Genomic DNA, 15,306 nt, shown 5'->3' with positions numbered 1-15,306 from the left:
TGAGGCTGAGGACCTGCGGGGCATCCCAGGGGAGATGCCTTGAAGGCACGTGGCCCTGAGGCACGTGGGAGCACGACTTGAAGACAGAGACTTGGGACCTTAATTCAAGGAGTAGGTGGGACCCAGCAAAGAGAGTCTTCATGACGAAAAGAGCTGGGTCAGAAAATGTTCATGAGGGATATTTTAGGGGTTAGGAAAAGGAGAGAATGACACAGAGGAAAAGAATGGCGGGGCACTGGAGGCTAGGGCCCAAGAGCCAAGGGTGAAGAATTTCCAAAGAGTGTGGACGTGGGGAGAGGGCAGGGAGGGCATGGCAAGGGGATGGTCATGGGTGTGGCTATGGAAGAGGTGGCTTTCAAAGTTACGGAGTAGTTACCGAGTAGACTACAGAAAGGGTGCAGGCAGGCTTGGGCCAAGGGACAGATGCCCAGAGCCTGAGGCCTTGGGCCAGGAGAGGGATAGGAATGGGGGAGACTCAAACTTAAGCCTTTCAAAGGCTACTTGGAAATAACTTCTTTCCCAGTCTCACTGGCAAGTGAGTCTCTGCCCTCTACCCCTACTGCTGAACATCCTCATCTATAAAATGGGCTAATAAGGAAAACAAAAGCCATTTATTGAGCACTTACTATGTACCAAGCTGAGAACTCTTTCTATGTATCCCTTCATTTAATCCTCACAATCATCTCACCAGGCTGATATTACTATTATCTCCATTGTACAGATAACACAACTGAGGCACAGAGAGGTTAAGTCGGTTGCTCAAGGTCACAGAGAGAATGAATGGGAATGCTGAGATTCAAACCCAGAGCCTGAATTCTGAGCCTTAATACTGTACTAATCCAAACAAAGCACTTTACAGAGCACTCTCGTTACCCCATGGGGTGATACATGAGATGACCCACACACCCCGAAAACGGTTGAGATTAGTACCACTTGTGCTGGGCTGAATCATGGCTCTCCAAAGATGTCCATGCCCTATCTCTGGAATCTGTGATGATGTTACTTTACATGGCAAATAAGATTCTGCTGATGTGATTAAGAATCTTGAGACAGTAAGATTATCCTAGATTATCCCGTAGGTTCAAAGTAATCACCAGAGTCTTTAATAGAGGGAGGCAGGAGAGTCAGAGAAGAAAAGGTAACAATGGAAGCAGAGAGAGAAAGGGAGTTTGGAGGATGCTACTCTTGCTGATGGATTTGAAGATGGAGGCAAGGGTCACAAAACTTGCAGGTGGACCGCAGAAGCCAGGAAAGGCAAACACACACGCTCTCCCCTATAGGCCCTGGAAGGAACGAGCCCCTGCTGACACTTATTTTAATTCACTGAGAGTAATTTTGGAAATCTGTCCTCCAGAATGCTAAGGTAATAAATCTGTGTTGTTTTAAGCCACGAAAATTGTGATAATTTTTTAGGCGACAACAAAAATGACTATACCACATCACTGCACACCTGGCTCCCCTGGCCAGCCCGGCTCAAATAGTATTACTACTGCAGCTGCTATCAGGAAATACCCCTAAATTTTTTAAAAAGTTCTTTAAAGTTTCAGTGTGGTCTTCTCTGAACCTCAGTCTCTTCCTTTGTTAAAAATAGGACTCTGACTCTGACTCTCTGGCAGGCATAGAGTGAAGGTTTCTTATGTTATTTGAAGGTTCCCACAAATCATTACAGCAGATGAGGCCTAGCTATTGTCCCCATTGGTCAGATGAACAAACTACAGCTCAGAGAGGGAAAGGAGCCCAGCATAGAGCCAGAGGGCTAGTGAGTAACAGAGCCAGGACTTCTGACTTCAGATCTACCATGCTGAGGTGCATGGCTCAGAGTCCAGCTCACCAGCCACCTTCTCAGAGAAGCCTTCCTGGAGAGCCTCAGCTCATTCATTCATTCATCAAATAGTTACTATCATTGTTCTATGCCGAGTGTGCTGCTAGGCATGGCTGGGACCAAGTTCTGCTCTCAGTGGCCCACAGCCTAGTGGATGAGACAGATGCACAAATCCACCATCCCCCAACATCCTGATCAATACTGAGACAAAGGGAGAGAAACACACGGGGTGGTGGTGTGAGGGCCCAAACGGCGGGAGAAACTCACTAAGCCTGCAGTCAGGGAAGGCTTCCTGGAAGAGGTGGCGATTGAGGACAAGGAAGATTCCACTAGGAGTGTGGGCAGGGGTCCACTGGAGGAATGGCTGACCAGAGGCAGGGAGGCACCAGACGGTAGCTTCCTCGGGGCAGGGAACAGGTTGGGTCATCGCAGGCCCCCAAATCCCGCTAGGCCTCCATGTTCCTGTGTGTGAATGAGACTCACACGCCTAGCAGCCCAGAGCTTTGGTAATTGCTGGGCCTGGGCAGGACTGAGCAGGAAGAAAAGGGGTCCTGGGGATTCCCAAGAGCAGGACAGCCAAAGGCAGGGTCAAAGGAAGGGGGACAAGACAGAGTGGAGAGAGGGTGGGGGAGGCAGGATCCTGGCTCAAACCCCCCTTCCATGTCTGACTCAGGGTACAGCTATAGGTAGATCCTCTTAGAGCCTCAGTGACCCCCTCTGAGAATTGGAGCGTGAGACAAAACTGTCTCCAAAGACCCTCCCCAGCCCTGACGGGGAAACGACATGACACAAAATTACAAAAGGGTCTTTATTTGTAAAAAGCCAAAGGGGCCCCGGGGGCGACAGGACAGGCAGGCCGGCTTCTCAGGGGTCAGGGGCATTTGGGTAGATGCGCTTGAGTGGGGGGGCGCCCTCCGAGTCCTCGGGATCACCCTGGGCTGCCTCGGGGACAGATGGCACGGGCTCAAAGACGGGGTAAGCTTCAGGGGCCTGGAGAGGAAGGGTGGACAGGCGTGAGCTCCACCCCAACCCAGGAGTGCAGGCTCCTAGCCCTGCCTTCTCCAAAGCCTCTACTCCACTCCCTTCCCCGACTCGGGAGTCTAGCCCAGGGCTGGGGCCCTAGGATGCAAAGTGTGTGTATGCTAAGTCGCTTCAGTTGTGTCCGACTCTGTGCGACCCTATGGACTATAGCCCACCAGGCTCCTCTGTCCATGGGGTTCTCCAGGCAGGAATGCTGGAGTGGGTTGCCATGCCCTCCTCCAGGGGATCTTCCCGACTCAGGGATCGAACCCACATCTCTTATGTCTCCTGCACTGGCAGGTGGGTTCCTTACCGCTAGCGCCACCTGGAAAGCAGACTAAGTAAGGCGCCGGAAACAACACTGGGGGAAAGAAGCTGATAATTCTGGAAAACGTATCACACGGTAGTCCTTGTAGGAAAAGTCAGAAGTTTGTGGGAGACTTTTTAAAGCTAAGTTACATACTTAGGATTAAAAAAAAAAACTTGAAGGTGCACCATGAGCTTTTCAGGTTTTTAATGGTCTCAAGTCAGCCCCCATCCAGCCTGTAGGATTTTGCTTCTAAAACACCCTTTTCTTTTCAGTCCCAAGAACCCAGCCTTTAGCTGTATCCAAGGCCTACATTTCCCACCTTGACCTCAAGAGTGCAGCCCTCAAGCTTTTAGCGACCCCACAGCTCCCCATTTCCTCCAAGACCTGGGAGTCCAGGTGGCCACTCTCACCTCAGCCTCCAACAATTCTGGAACAGGCTCCTCCTTGGTCAGCATGGGGGGTTCATCCGTGCTGCCTGCAGGTACGCCTCCAGGATCTGAAACATGAAATTAACAGACATTCCCTGAGCCACTGCAGAGACCAGGAGGGAAACCCACGAGTCACATAAGCCTGTGGGCTGTGGGAGCACTGAGTGGGGAGCCAGATCCCTGGCTGCAACTCAGAAAGAAAACACAGGAAGGACACGTAGGTGGGATCTTGACGGGTGAGTAGATTTGATCAGGTAGACAAACGTGCAGCTGGAGTACATTTCAGGTAGAGGCAACAGAAGCTCGGCAAGCACAGATCTGGGTGTTGGACTCCATGCGTGGGTGCTAAGTCACTTCACTCGTGTCTGACTTAGTGCGACCCTATGGACTGTAGCCCACCAGGTTCTTCTGTCCACGGGATTCTCCAGGCAAGAATACTGGAGTGGGCTGCCATGCCCCCATCCAGGGGATCTTCCTGACTCAGGGATCAAACCCGTGTCTCTTTATGTCTCCTGCATTGGCAGGTGGGTTCTTTACCACTGAGCCATCTGGGAAGCCCGGACTACCTGGGTTCAAATTCTCACCTTGGGCAAGTAACTTTATTTCTCTAAGCCTGTTTTCCTGTCTGTAAAATGGGGATGATTATAGTAATGACTGGGCTCCCTGCTGGCTTAGCGGGTAAAGAATCTGCTTGTAAAGCAGGAGGCACAGGAGATGCCGGTTCAATTCCTGGGTGGGGAAGATCCCCTGGAGGAGGACATGGCCACCCATTCCAGTATTCTTGCCTGGAAAATCCCCATGGACAGAGGAGCCTGGTGGGCTAAAGTCTAAAGAGTTGCAAAGAGTTAGATACAACTGAGTGACTACACCACGTGCATAGTAATCACCACACAAGACTGTTATAAGGATTAAATGAGACAGGAAAAGCCATTAGCACGCGGCCTGGCACAGAGTAAGCGCTCGATAAATGCGAATTATTGTTTTTATATTAGTAAAGGTACAAAAGTGTGTGGAATGATCTAGACATGGAACATAGGCCCAAATCAGGGTGTTCTTGGATGGGAACAATGAGGTCAGTAGGGGACAGTTCATGAAGGGCCCAGAGTGCCAGGTTGAGGAGTCAAAGGTCATAGGGCATCACTGAAGGCTTTGCAGCAGGAAAAGAACCTTGTCAAACTTGTGCTCAGTGGGCGTACGACTGGAGGAGGGAAGATCCTAGAGGCTGGAGCCAGGTGTGGGTGGGAGAGATGACAGAGCTGGGGAGGCAGGGGAAGGCAAACACACCGGGGAAGTGAATCTGACCAGACAGGGGACTGACTCTAGGGGAAGACACATGAGGAGGACTCATGCCCAAGATCCTAGCTCACTGGCTGTGTGTGCTTAGGTAATTTACTTAACCTCTATGAGTTTTGGTTTCTCATCTATAAATAGAGATCATAACCCTCATAGGGTGTAGTGAAGATTAAATGAGATAAAACATGGAAAGTGCTTAGCTCAGTAAATAGTAGCAGTTATATTATCACTTATTATTAATCACTCTTATGAGTATCACAATTATTTTATTGTGCATGCATGTTCAGTCATGTCCAACCCTTTGGGATCCCATGGACTGTAGCCCACCGGTCTGTCCAGGAGATTATCCTGGCAAGGATACTGGAGCGGGTTGTCATTTCCTCTCCAGGGGATCTTCCCGACCCAGGAATCGAACCAAGGTCTCCTGCATTGGAGGCGGAGTCTTCACCAGCTGAGCTATCAGGCTGTTGTTTAGTCACCCAGTCATGTCTGACTCTTTCGAGACCCGATGGACTGAGCCACCAGGGAAGGCCCAGCAAATACTTATCGAGCACCTACTGTGTTCCATGGTGTTCTGAGGATAATACCAGTGAACAAGGTCAACGTGGGCCCAACAGTCAGGAAGCTGACATGAGGGGAAAGAAAGCTATTTAACTAGTACAAAGCTAAATCTACATGAAAATCTCAGACAGTGATAAGCTATCCACAGAAGCTAACAAGCCAGAGAAGGAGAGAGACAGTCCCTAGAGGAAGGGCAGGGACTTTCCACAGAACTCAGGGAGGCAACTTAGGAGGAAGAGCTGGCAGAGGGGCAAGCTGGTGGCTTCCACTTTGGAGTGGAGAGGGCTCCTGCGAGGCGCCTGGTCCTACCTCTCTCCTGGCCCAGCTGTGGGGGCTGAGCATCCTCTGGGACCCCTTCCGGTGGTCCAGCAGGTGACACAGGGCGGCTGGGCTGGGGGGTGCCCCCAGGGCTGGGCTCCGTGCCCTTCTGCAGGGAGCCTTCCGAATGGAAACTCTGGTTACTGTTCTCATCTGTGGGGGAAAAAAGCCAAAAGGGTTGGGCCTGTGCCCCAGTCCCTTCCCTTAATGCCCACAGCCCCCCACATCCCAGCATCCCTACCTACCATTGAGATCCAGCAGGATGAGAGGGCCGCCCCCTCGGGGACTGGCGCCTCTGCCCCTCCGCTCCCGGCCTCGGGATCTCTCTGCCCCTCCACCTGCCCTCCGGCGCTCCTGGGGGTTAGAGAGCTAAGGGTCAGAGGCAGCTTTCTGGTTAGCACTTGCCAAGCCTCCACTGTGCAAATAAAGAAACTGAGGCAGAGAGAAGCGGAAGGCCCTGCATGAGGTGACGGGTTGCGCACGCTGGGTTAGGTCTTGAACCCGGGAGGTGGGGGCGGCGGGGGACCGAGGTCTGGTGGGGGGGGAGGGGAAGAGGCGGAGTTGCTATTAATTGTTAACATCTGTCTGTGCTCCTGCATTTGAGCTCTGAGTGGAGACTGGAGGTGGAGGCCAGGGTGGGGAGGGGCTTGCCCGAGGTTACACAGAAGAAGGGCCTGGGACGGGGGTGGGGGGAGCGGGGGGGACTTGCTCACCTCCTCCTGGGGGTCCACCACTGGCACCCACTTGAAGATACGAAGGGAAGTGTCGCCCACAGTCACCCAGCGCTTCTCCCTGTGGGATAGTGGGGGGATTGGGTCAGAGAGGCCTGAGGGGAGGGCCACCCCAGGAGTGGGACACATCTGGGGATACCCCGAGATGTGGGGGTGATGCCCTGATAGAAGGGGCACTTTTGCTAAGAGGACATAGTTAGAGGGAGAAAATCTGCAGACCCGAGGGCACAGATTGGCGAGGGTTGGGGGGGAGTTGCTTCTAGAGAGAGTGTGACTTGGGGTCGCGGCTCTGCAGACCCCTGGGGTATACACATGGAGAGCTCGGACTCTGAGGCCGGCTGGGGATCTTAGCAATGAAGATCCCCAGCACACTCGCGGGAGGAGTGTCAAAGCTTCAGGGGGCGGGGCGTAAACGGGGGCTCCAGCTTCGGGAGGGCAGGACTGGGGAACACGCTTTGTAGACCCCAGGGTGTAGCCAGAAGGAAGACAGAGCCCCGCAGCTCCGGCGCGCAGCTGGGCGGCACAGCTGGCGATGCGCGGGTAGACTTATCTGGGGGAGGAGTGGCCCATCGGGTCCCGTCCCTGGCCCCGGGGCAGCGCTCACCATCTCCGGACCTTCTCGATGGTCGCCATCACCTTCTTGATGTCATCCTTGGCCCGGCTCCGGGTCTCGGCCCGCACGGTCCGGCCGGCCATGCTGGCGGGGCTGGGGCCCAGGCCGAGCCCGCGGCTGGGCCGCCTCCCGTCCGGCGGGCTCAGGCTCGGCGCCAGGCCGGGGCGCCGCTCTCTCGGCCCGTCGTCCCTCCGGGAGTTGGTCGCGCCCTCCCTCGCTCCCCCAACGCCTCCGCGAGTCCCCGCCCCGCTTCCTGCCGCCGCGCCCCGCCCCGGCCAGTCCCCGGAGCGGCCGGGCGGCGCGGGCGGCCAGAGCCCAGGCCTGGAAGTCGGCCGGCCCCGCCCCAACCGGGCCCGCCCCCTCGGGGCACCCGGACGCGCAGCGCCCCCTGCCCGCCGCCGAGAGGCAGGTTGGGGGCAGCTGGGCGACTGGACGCGCGCGGCGGGGCTGCGGACGTGCGTTCAAGCCACGTGGGCGCCAGGGGGCGCGAGAGGGTCAATGTCCCGTGTGAGACCGCTGCGCGTGGGGACGTCCCTGGGACGCTGTGGGTGTGGGTGTGTGTCTCTCTCGCCAGGCTATCAGGTTCTACACTGTTCTACTACCCCTTCATCCATTCATTCAACAGTCTGAGTGCCAATTACGTGCCTGACACTGCATATAACTGATTCTTCACCCACCAAAACGGCTAAAATGAAAACGACGAAACCTACCAAGTGAAGACGAGGAAGTAGAGCAACTAGATCCCTCATATTTCTGGAGGAGTGTAAATTGGTAGAGATACTACTTCGAAAAGCTGGCGGTTATTCAGCGAAACTATGATCCAACAGTTCCACTCCTAGGTCGTTAACAGCCGACAGAAATGCGTGGGTATGAGCACCAAGGGGCCTGTCCTGGAATGTTCATCTCTGTAATAGCCTCAGACTGGAAACAACCCATCGACAGGGGAGCGGAAAGTGAACTGTAGCCTGTTTACACCATGGAGGACCCAGCAAGAAGGCTGAGGTCTTGCTACCCCCAACAACGGAGACAAGTCTCATGAAAGGAGTAGGATACAGAAGTACACACTGTATGATTTCATTTACATGAAGTTCAGAACCGACAACATCAGTGGTGTGAGAAATTAGGAGGGCGGTCACCCACGGGACTGGGAGGGGCTAAGAGGAGGGTTCTGGGAACTGGTCATGCTCTGTTTCTTATTCTGGTGCTGATTCCCAGGGCGTGTTTACTCTTGGAAAATTCGTTGAGCTGTACGCTTATGATGGTGTGCACTTTTCCCTACTTGAATGAAAAGTTTACTTAAAATGGAGTATGTCTTGGCTGATTTTGTTTGAAGCTGTGTTTATCAGCAGACATGCTAAATTTGTGTGGCTATGTGTGTGTATTTCAAGGGTGTGGCTACTGTGTCTGTGTGTTTTCCAGTGACTATGTTCAGAGGGATTAAGGTATAGGAAGGTGGTTATGTCAACATTTCTGGAGCCAAACTACTGGGGTAAAATTCTACCTCTGCTTGTCCAGTGACCTTGGACAAGTCACATCTCTATTTCCTCAACTACAACATGGGAATGAGCTAATAAGTGTATAACTCTTAGAACAATGGCTTGCACACAGTAAATACCCAATAACAGTCTCTGTTAATAAGTACGATGGCCTCACCTGCTGTGCCCTCTGCCAGTTCATCCCTTTCTTCCTTTATTCTGGCAGTTGTCTCTTCATGGCAATATATTCCCACACTCACAGGTCTCCTTCCCAATTTCTTCATTCACAAACCCTACATGCTGTTGTCTATGATCGCCCCATCAGACTGTGAGCTCCTTAGGGGCCCAGAGACCAAGAATGGATCATCATTTCTGGGTGACAGAGCCCAGGACAGAATGCGTTCTTGGGAACCACGTGTGGGGATAAGTAAATGCATAAAGACCCTAGAGCATTTTTCTGCATCAGGTTAGTGGGTTGACCTTTGGGTATGACTCCCTGTACCTGTCTTTTTAAGCTTGTTTCTGTTTGAGAACTCTTCAGGAGATGCGGGTGTGTCAGAAGTTCTCTTACTGGGTCTGGTCAGGTGCGATGAGTGGTCCCCTAGTAGGTGTGACTGTGAAAGCAAGGGCAGAAGGCATCTGAAACAGGCCAGGAGTGTATATACTGGCAGGTGTGGTCTAAGCCTGAGGGCCCCTACCTTGGCCTCTCAAGCACCCGCCTTTCCCCTCCCCCAGACAAGAGGAAGGGCCAGCACATTCCTGTCCTGCCAGCTGCGCCCTCTCCTACCCTCTCACTCCCCTCCCCCATCCAACAAGCTTTCTCCGAAAAGCAGCCCGGGCCGCAGATCGGAGCCTGAGCCTTCTCCTCCCATCGGACCTCAGGACTGCCTCCAAGGCCCGGGCACCCCAAGCCTGAGGTCCCGAGTCCACTCTTCAGACAACCTGCTGCCCTCCTCAGGTCCCCTTCGCGACTAGGCCGAGTAAGCAGAGAGGTGAGCTAAGGGCCAAGGAATCCGGCCTGGGACGGCGGGGGTGGGGTGGGGGGTGTGTGTGGAGGGGGTAGATTGTTGGGGTCTGAGCCCTGATTGGCTAGGCCCGGGCCACGCCCCTACCCTTTTCCCCCTTCTCCCCCCTTCGTAAGGGGGGCGTGGAGGCAACCAGGATCAGCCAGGGGCCAGCATGAGCCGGAGGGAGGGCAGTCTGGGTAAGGGGCTGAAGGGTCGGATGCCGAGCGCCCGCGGGGAGCAGGGGCAGAAGGGCTGGAAGCTGGGGTCCGGGTCACCGCCACCCCTAAGTCGGGGAAGGGAGCGGCCTGAGCGGGGGAGAACAGGGCAGCGGTGTCAGGTAACGAGCGGGTGAGTTGTGGGTGAGCTGTGGGAAGGGGCAAGGGCCAGAGTTTAAAGCAGGCTTGGGGCTGTGCCTTCAGACACTTGGGCTCAGGAGATAGATCACCGGTTCGAGTACACGCTGGGGGAGGACTGGGGTCGTGGCTGGAGCAGGACGCCGGGATCCTGAGTATCGGAAAAGAATCAGAACTGGGAGCCAGAGGGGTAAAGTTAGGGGAGGAAGTCTTTAGGCAACAGGGGTAGGTGAATGACAACAAGAGGCGAAAGTTGAGGCTGTTAAGGATAGGGACCCGCGGGGCAAACTCTGGCTGGGGGCGGGGCGGAAGTTGCCGGGCCAGGACTACATCCCCCAGTATGCCCTGTGCATGCGCGCTAAGCATCTCGGGAAATGTAGTCTTCCTCCCGGAGCGCCAACCTCTAACTTGTGATGGTTAAGGCGGGTTACTGATTCACTGATGGGGCCCACTGCCCCGCCCACGGTCTTGCACTGTAGGGCCGTCTGGGAAGGAATGGGACGTCAGTCTCCTAATCTGTAAAATGGGCTTAAAGGCTTGTTTCAATTTGAAGTTCTGTGCTTTGATGATGCTGAATTCCACCAACAATCACTGAGGTACAGAGACATGTGAGCCCTGTCCTCCAAGGGCTCCCAGGCTGAGGCAGATTCTCCTAGATAAAGGAGCCAGCAAAAGAACCACCTTGGAAGTATGAACTAATAGCCCTTAGTAGAAAGAAGAAGTTAATTTAAAGGAGTGTATCTGGAGGCTACACTAATGAAGCTGTATGTGAATTTGGCTTTAATAGGATTTCAACAATGGTTTGGGGACAGGGAATGCATTTCAGGTGGAACAACCGTTTGGCAAATGTCTCCCTCAGTTGGAATGGGACAGAGCCTGTCTGGCTTAAAAATTGGAGAATTCAGAGTGGAGCCTCTGGGTTCAGGAAGAGTGAGCCTGGAAGAAGTAGTCAAGAAGCAAGGGGTTGGGGTGCTCTCATTCCTCCCCTGCTTTTCCCACCAGAGGACCCCCAGGCTGACTCCTCAGCCTCACCCCTTCCCCACTTGGAGGCCAAGATCCAACAGACACACAGCCTTGCCCGCCTCCTCACCAAATATGCTGAGCAGCTTCTCCAGGAATATGTGAGTGGGATTGGGGGTGCGGGTACCAGGGGCCTGGGAAATGGGAAAGTATAGATTAAGGGGTCTTTGACCATTCATTTTCTCAACCTCTCTTCACAACTGCAGAAATTGGGGCTCCCAAGAGGGGTCAGTAACTGGCCATTGGTCATCATCCAGCAAATTGGAGGAGGACTTTCTCTGTGCCTCAAATGCCCCTCCTTAGAGGGTCCCTCCTTGGTGCTTTAAGACAGAGGCAAAAAAAAAAAAAGGCCAAAAAAAAAAGCAAAAAATAAAATTAATTAAACAAAAAGGCAAAAAAAAAAAAAAAAAAAAAAAAGACAGAGGCAACCTGAGAGAGTGAAGGGGAGTTTGGCCTGGGAGTCAGAAAACCTAGGTTCTAGGCTCTGTGTGTTCTTGTCATATCACCTCTGTAAGCCTGGATCTCCCCAGGTGTCAAAGGAGGCAGTTGAATAAGAGGAACTATGAACTCCTATCTGTGTCATGCAGATGGGCCATTTCAATCTAGAGCAGAGGGATGCCATCCCAAGAGGGCACTTTTACAGAGGAGGGGGGTTTGCCAACACCTTTGGTTGACCGGAGAACCTTGACCAAGGAAACAAGGTGGTTCCCCAGATTACTCTGGTATAGTGGAGGGAGCCTGTAGTTTTGAATCATGCAGACTACAAGCCTGCCGACTGGTGACCTTGGGCAGTGATGATAACATTAGAAATAATAACTTAATAATTATGACAGCAATAGTAGGGTAATAAAACTAGGTTTGTAGTCCTACCAACCTTGGTTCAGCTTCCAGCTTCTGCCCCTTCCTAGATCTGGGACAGGTCAGCCTGAGTATCCTCATTTATGAAATCATCACCATTGTCAATACATCCATTATTGGGAAGATTAGGAATAGTGTGTTTAAAGCAGGAGACACAGTGCCTGAACCAGAAGCAACATGTTAGCAAAGGATATATAGTATTGTTACAGCATCTTTACAAATTACAGATCACCTTTATCTTTTCATTTGTTCATTCTCATGACAGTTACTCATGGAGTCCCTGGCTATGTGTTAAGCAGGTGGAGAGGTGGGGGAAGATGGGGAAGGGAGTCAAACGGCCTTGGCCCCTGCACTATCTTCTGTGATTCTCAAGAGGTCCCTGGTAGGAAGGAAGGACACAGAACTGTCCCTCGTCTTATAGAAGAGACCATTGAGGCTTAGAGAAGGAAAGGGTTTTGCACCCGACTGCACAGCTAGTGAGTGGTGGAGAACAGGATTTGAACCTGGGTCTGTAAGATAGCATTAATAAAAGAGGTAACATTTTTTGTGTGTGCCCTTCCAATGAGTCAGGACCTGCCTTAAGCCTCTTAGCACGCATAAAACTACCTTAAGAAGTGGATACGTTTATAATCTCTATGGAGTAGATGAGAAAACAGAGGCCCCTGTGTAAAGTCCACGGTGGTTTTTGCTCTTTTCTATTCTCTCAAACACAGCCGTCCTGTTGGCAGTGTGTCACTTGTGAGAATGGGGACACTGAGGCCCCAGGAGAGCGGTGGAGGGCTGAGTTCCCAGCCGAGGAGCCGCCCTGACTGCCTCGTCTCCGCAGGTGCAGCACCAGGGAGACCCCTTCGGGCTGCCCGGCTTCTCGCCCCCGCGGCTGCCGGTGGCCGATCTGAGCGACCCGGCCCCGGGCCACGCTGGCCTGCCAGTGCCCGAGCGACTGCGGCTGGACGCTGCGGCGCTGGCCGCGCTGCCGCCGCTGCTGGACGTCGTGCGCCGCCTCCAGGGCGAGCTGAACCCGCTCGCGCTGCGCCTGCTGGGGCGTTTGGAGGACGCGGCGCGCCAGGTCCGGGCTTTGGGCGCCGCGGTGGAGGCCGTGCTGGCCGCGCTGGGGGCCGAGAGTCGCGGGCCCCGGCCCGAACCCGCGGCCGCCGCAGTCGCCGCAGCCACTGCCTCCGCGGGCGTCTTCCCGGCCAAAGTGCTGGGGTTCCGTGTGTGCGGCCTCTACCTAGAGTGGGTGAGCCGCACTGAGGCCGACCTGGGCCAGCTGGCGCCCGGGGGCCCGGCCTGAGCGCCCGGCGCGCGGCCCAACTCGCGGTGCCCTCCCGGCCGTCTCTGTCTGTCCCCATCTCTGTCAGCGTCTCTCTGACCTCCGACTGCTTCTGTCTCTGTTTTCTTTGGACGCTTCTCCATCTCTTTTTCTCTCTGGGTCCTTCTTGTCTCCCTCTATGACTTCCCGTATCTGTCATGTCCTTGCTCCCCCGAGTTTCTCCACCGCTTGCGTCTGCCTCTCTGAGCATCTCTTTGCCTTCCCGTGTCCTGTTTCCTCTTGGCCCGCTGTCGCCTGTGCATATCTCCACCTCATCTCAAGGAAGGGACACCTGTCACTCTGTTTGCCTCTGTCCTTCTCTCTGTCGTGTCCTGGCCAGGAACACGCCTGTTGGCCCTGTGGTGGAAGGGCTACTCCAGACAGATTTCAGCCACCTTCGCCCAGGGTCACTCTACCTGCTGCTCTCCCTGTCCCCCATCCCACCCCTTGTGGCCCTGCCGCCTCTCCCTTTGATGCCCTCCACCCCTTCCCCTCCCTCTGCCCTAATCCACACCTTCCCTTCTCCTCAAGTCAGGTTTATGGAGACAAAAAAAAAAAAAAATCTCACCCCTTTGAAGAGTTTTATTTACGAGAATAAATTAATTTTTTGTAAATAAAATGTTTAAAAATAAAAAGAACATTGAATTTACTAGTATATACAGTCGTTGAAAATGGGGAGACACATTTAAGGAGAATAAGATCCTTGGGGTATGGCCTGGTGCCCCCAGCCATCCGCAAAAGCCACACTATAAATAGGAGCTTCAGGAGAGCCCAGGGCTGGGATGCCATCTGTCATCCCGAAGTGGATGTGTCCTGAGCAAGAAACAGATGTGACTCAGGTCCTTAGCTTTTCAAGAGTCAGACATCCATTGAATAGGAAGTGAAGCACCGTTAGATGGGAAGTTGGAGCAGTGGCCACACTCAGAGAGGTAGTCTAGAGCAGAAAGTGAACTCCAGAAAAAAGAGAGGCCTCCTTGCTCAGAAAGTCTCTATCTTCATACAGGAAGTGAGGTCAATAGAGACAAGAAGGCAGTCCCTGGACCTCCTCTAAATGACAGGAAGGGGACCAACTGTACTCCCCCTGTAGACTGGGAAGTGAAAGTGAAAAGTGTTTGTCACTCAGATACGTCCCCCTCTTTGTGACCCCATGGACTATAAGTAAAGCCTCTTCAAAGAGGTATTTCTTTCCACCCAGGAAGTGAGCCACCAGTCCACTGGAATGGGAATTCATGAGATGCTGTCCATGGAGTCCCACCCAGATCTAGAAGAGAGGCCACAGAATCTGGGCAGGAAGGCCCAGGGATAAGGACTAGAGGCCTGGTCCCCAGGAAATGTTCCCAGATACGTGGTACACAAGCCCTGCTAGACAACATGTGTCTCCTTTCTAGCCAAGAAGCAAGGCAGAAAAGAATCTCTGGTGAGAAAAAAACAAAACAAAACAGGAAAGAATCAGCTGTGAAAGGGAAAGGGTTGCATCTTCTAAGAGGAAGTCCCACCTCCTCTATTGAGAGTATTTATCCTTGAGCTCACCCAAGAAAGTCACAGCTCGGTCTGTCCAAAAGCCATAGTCCCGGATTATTACATATCCTCGACACTTCTTCTGGAAGGCCGTGTCCCCTAAGGGGACGGTACCGAGGGGGATGTTTAATGGGGAAGTGGCCAGGCCCAGGGCAGTCAGGATGCCAGCCAAGTTGCCCGCTAGGCCTTTGGCCTTGAGTCTTGCCTCCCAAAGCTGATCCTCCACGATGGAATTGCCAGGGCTCAGGTCACTCTGGTCAGCAATCGCAAGCAGGAGGTGCTGGCTGAAGGACCAGAAGGCCTCGTGGGTGAGGCTCAGACGTACTTCGTCTTCCAGGCCATGCCAGATCTCAAAGGGCATGGCAGTTGGAGGCAGGGTTCTCAGCGAGAGTTCGGGCATTGAGAAGTCAGGATCACTAAAGGGACTGCCTTGGTGCTGGAGCTACATGAGAGACAGAGACAGATGAGAGTGAGGGGACCCAAACGCTGCCCTAGGGTGCCCCTGAATTCACATCTGCCTTCCATGAGACTGGCCTCTTCCTAGGGGGAGTCACCATTCCCTGCCTCGGGGAGTTGATGAAAGGTTCTAGCACAGAGCCCCAGTTCTCTTAGGCTTCAACTCAGCCTCCTCCACATACAACTTGTGCGACTTTGAATCACAGCTTCAGTA

General features: G+C 53.6%; 2 protein-coding genes across 3 annotated transcripts in view; one reads left to right on the top strand and one right to left on the bottom strand.

Moving 5' to 3' along the window:
- BCL7C (BAF chromatin remodeling complex subunit BCL7C) overlaps positions 1-7,191 on the bottom strand; it is a 30,588-nt gene extending 23,397 nt beyond the window's left edge. Inside the window, exons 1-6 of one of the 2 annotated variants that reach the window (XM_068969081.1) lie at positions 7,088-7,191; positions 6,466-6,544; positions 5,998-6,106; positions 5,744-5,905; positions 3,563-3,648; positions 2,642-2,812 (exon numbers count right to left, since the gene is read on the bottom strand). In XM_068969081.1, the coding sequence (XP_068825182.1) occupies positions 2,687-2,812; positions 3,563-3,648; positions 5,744-5,905; positions 5,998-6,106; positions 6,466-6,544; positions 7,088-7,179 (654 nt within the window). In that variant the 5' untranslated portion in view covers positions 7,180-7,191 and the 3' untranslated portion in view covers positions 2,642-2,686. Of the gene's footprint in view, positions 1-2,641; positions 2,813-3,562; positions 3,649-5,743; positions 5,906-5,997; positions 6,107-6,465; positions 6,545-7,087 lie in introns of those variants that run through there. The other variant, XM_068969080.1, reaches the window with a different exon arrangement.
- A 2,559-nt stretch (positions 7,192-9,750) lies between these two features.
- On the top strand, positions 9,751-13,100 carry CTF1 (cardiotrophin 1). The gene is made up of 3 exons (XM_068969602.1): positions 9,751-9,775; positions 10,934-11,052; positions 12,636-13,100. Exons 1-3 carry the CDS (start codon positions 9,751-9,753, stop codon positions 13,098-13,100), a joined length of 609 nt encoding a protein of 202 aa, XP_068825703.1.
- Positions 13,101-15,306: the final 2,206 nt, after the last annotated feature.

The sequence above is a fragment of the Capricornis sumatraensis genome, chromosome 3 (genome assembly GCF_032405125.1).
Source record: "Capricornis sumatraensis isolate serow.1 chromosome 3, serow.2, whole genome shotgun sequence".
In the NCBI taxonomy this organism is placed as follows: domain Eukaryota; kingdom Metazoa; phylum Chordata; class Mammalia; order Artiodactyla; family Bovidae; genus Capricornis; species Capricornis sumatraensis.
This window is presented reverse-complemented; position numbering and strand designations above follow the sequence as displayed.

Bases quoted from the DNA above. Each gene is read 5' to 3' on its own strand.
- CTF1 (XM_068969602.1), top strand. From the start codon at position 9,751: ATGAGCCGGAGGGAGGGCAGTCTGG. The intron at 9,776-10,933 runs GTAAGGGGCTGA...TTTTCCCACCAG, and splicing joins CCGGAGGGAGGGCAGTCTGG to AGGACCCCCAGGCTGACTCC. The intron at 11,053-12,635 runs GTGAGTGGGATT...TCGTCTCCGCAG, and splicing joins AGCAGCTTCTCCAGGAATAT to GTGCAGCACCAGGGAGACCC.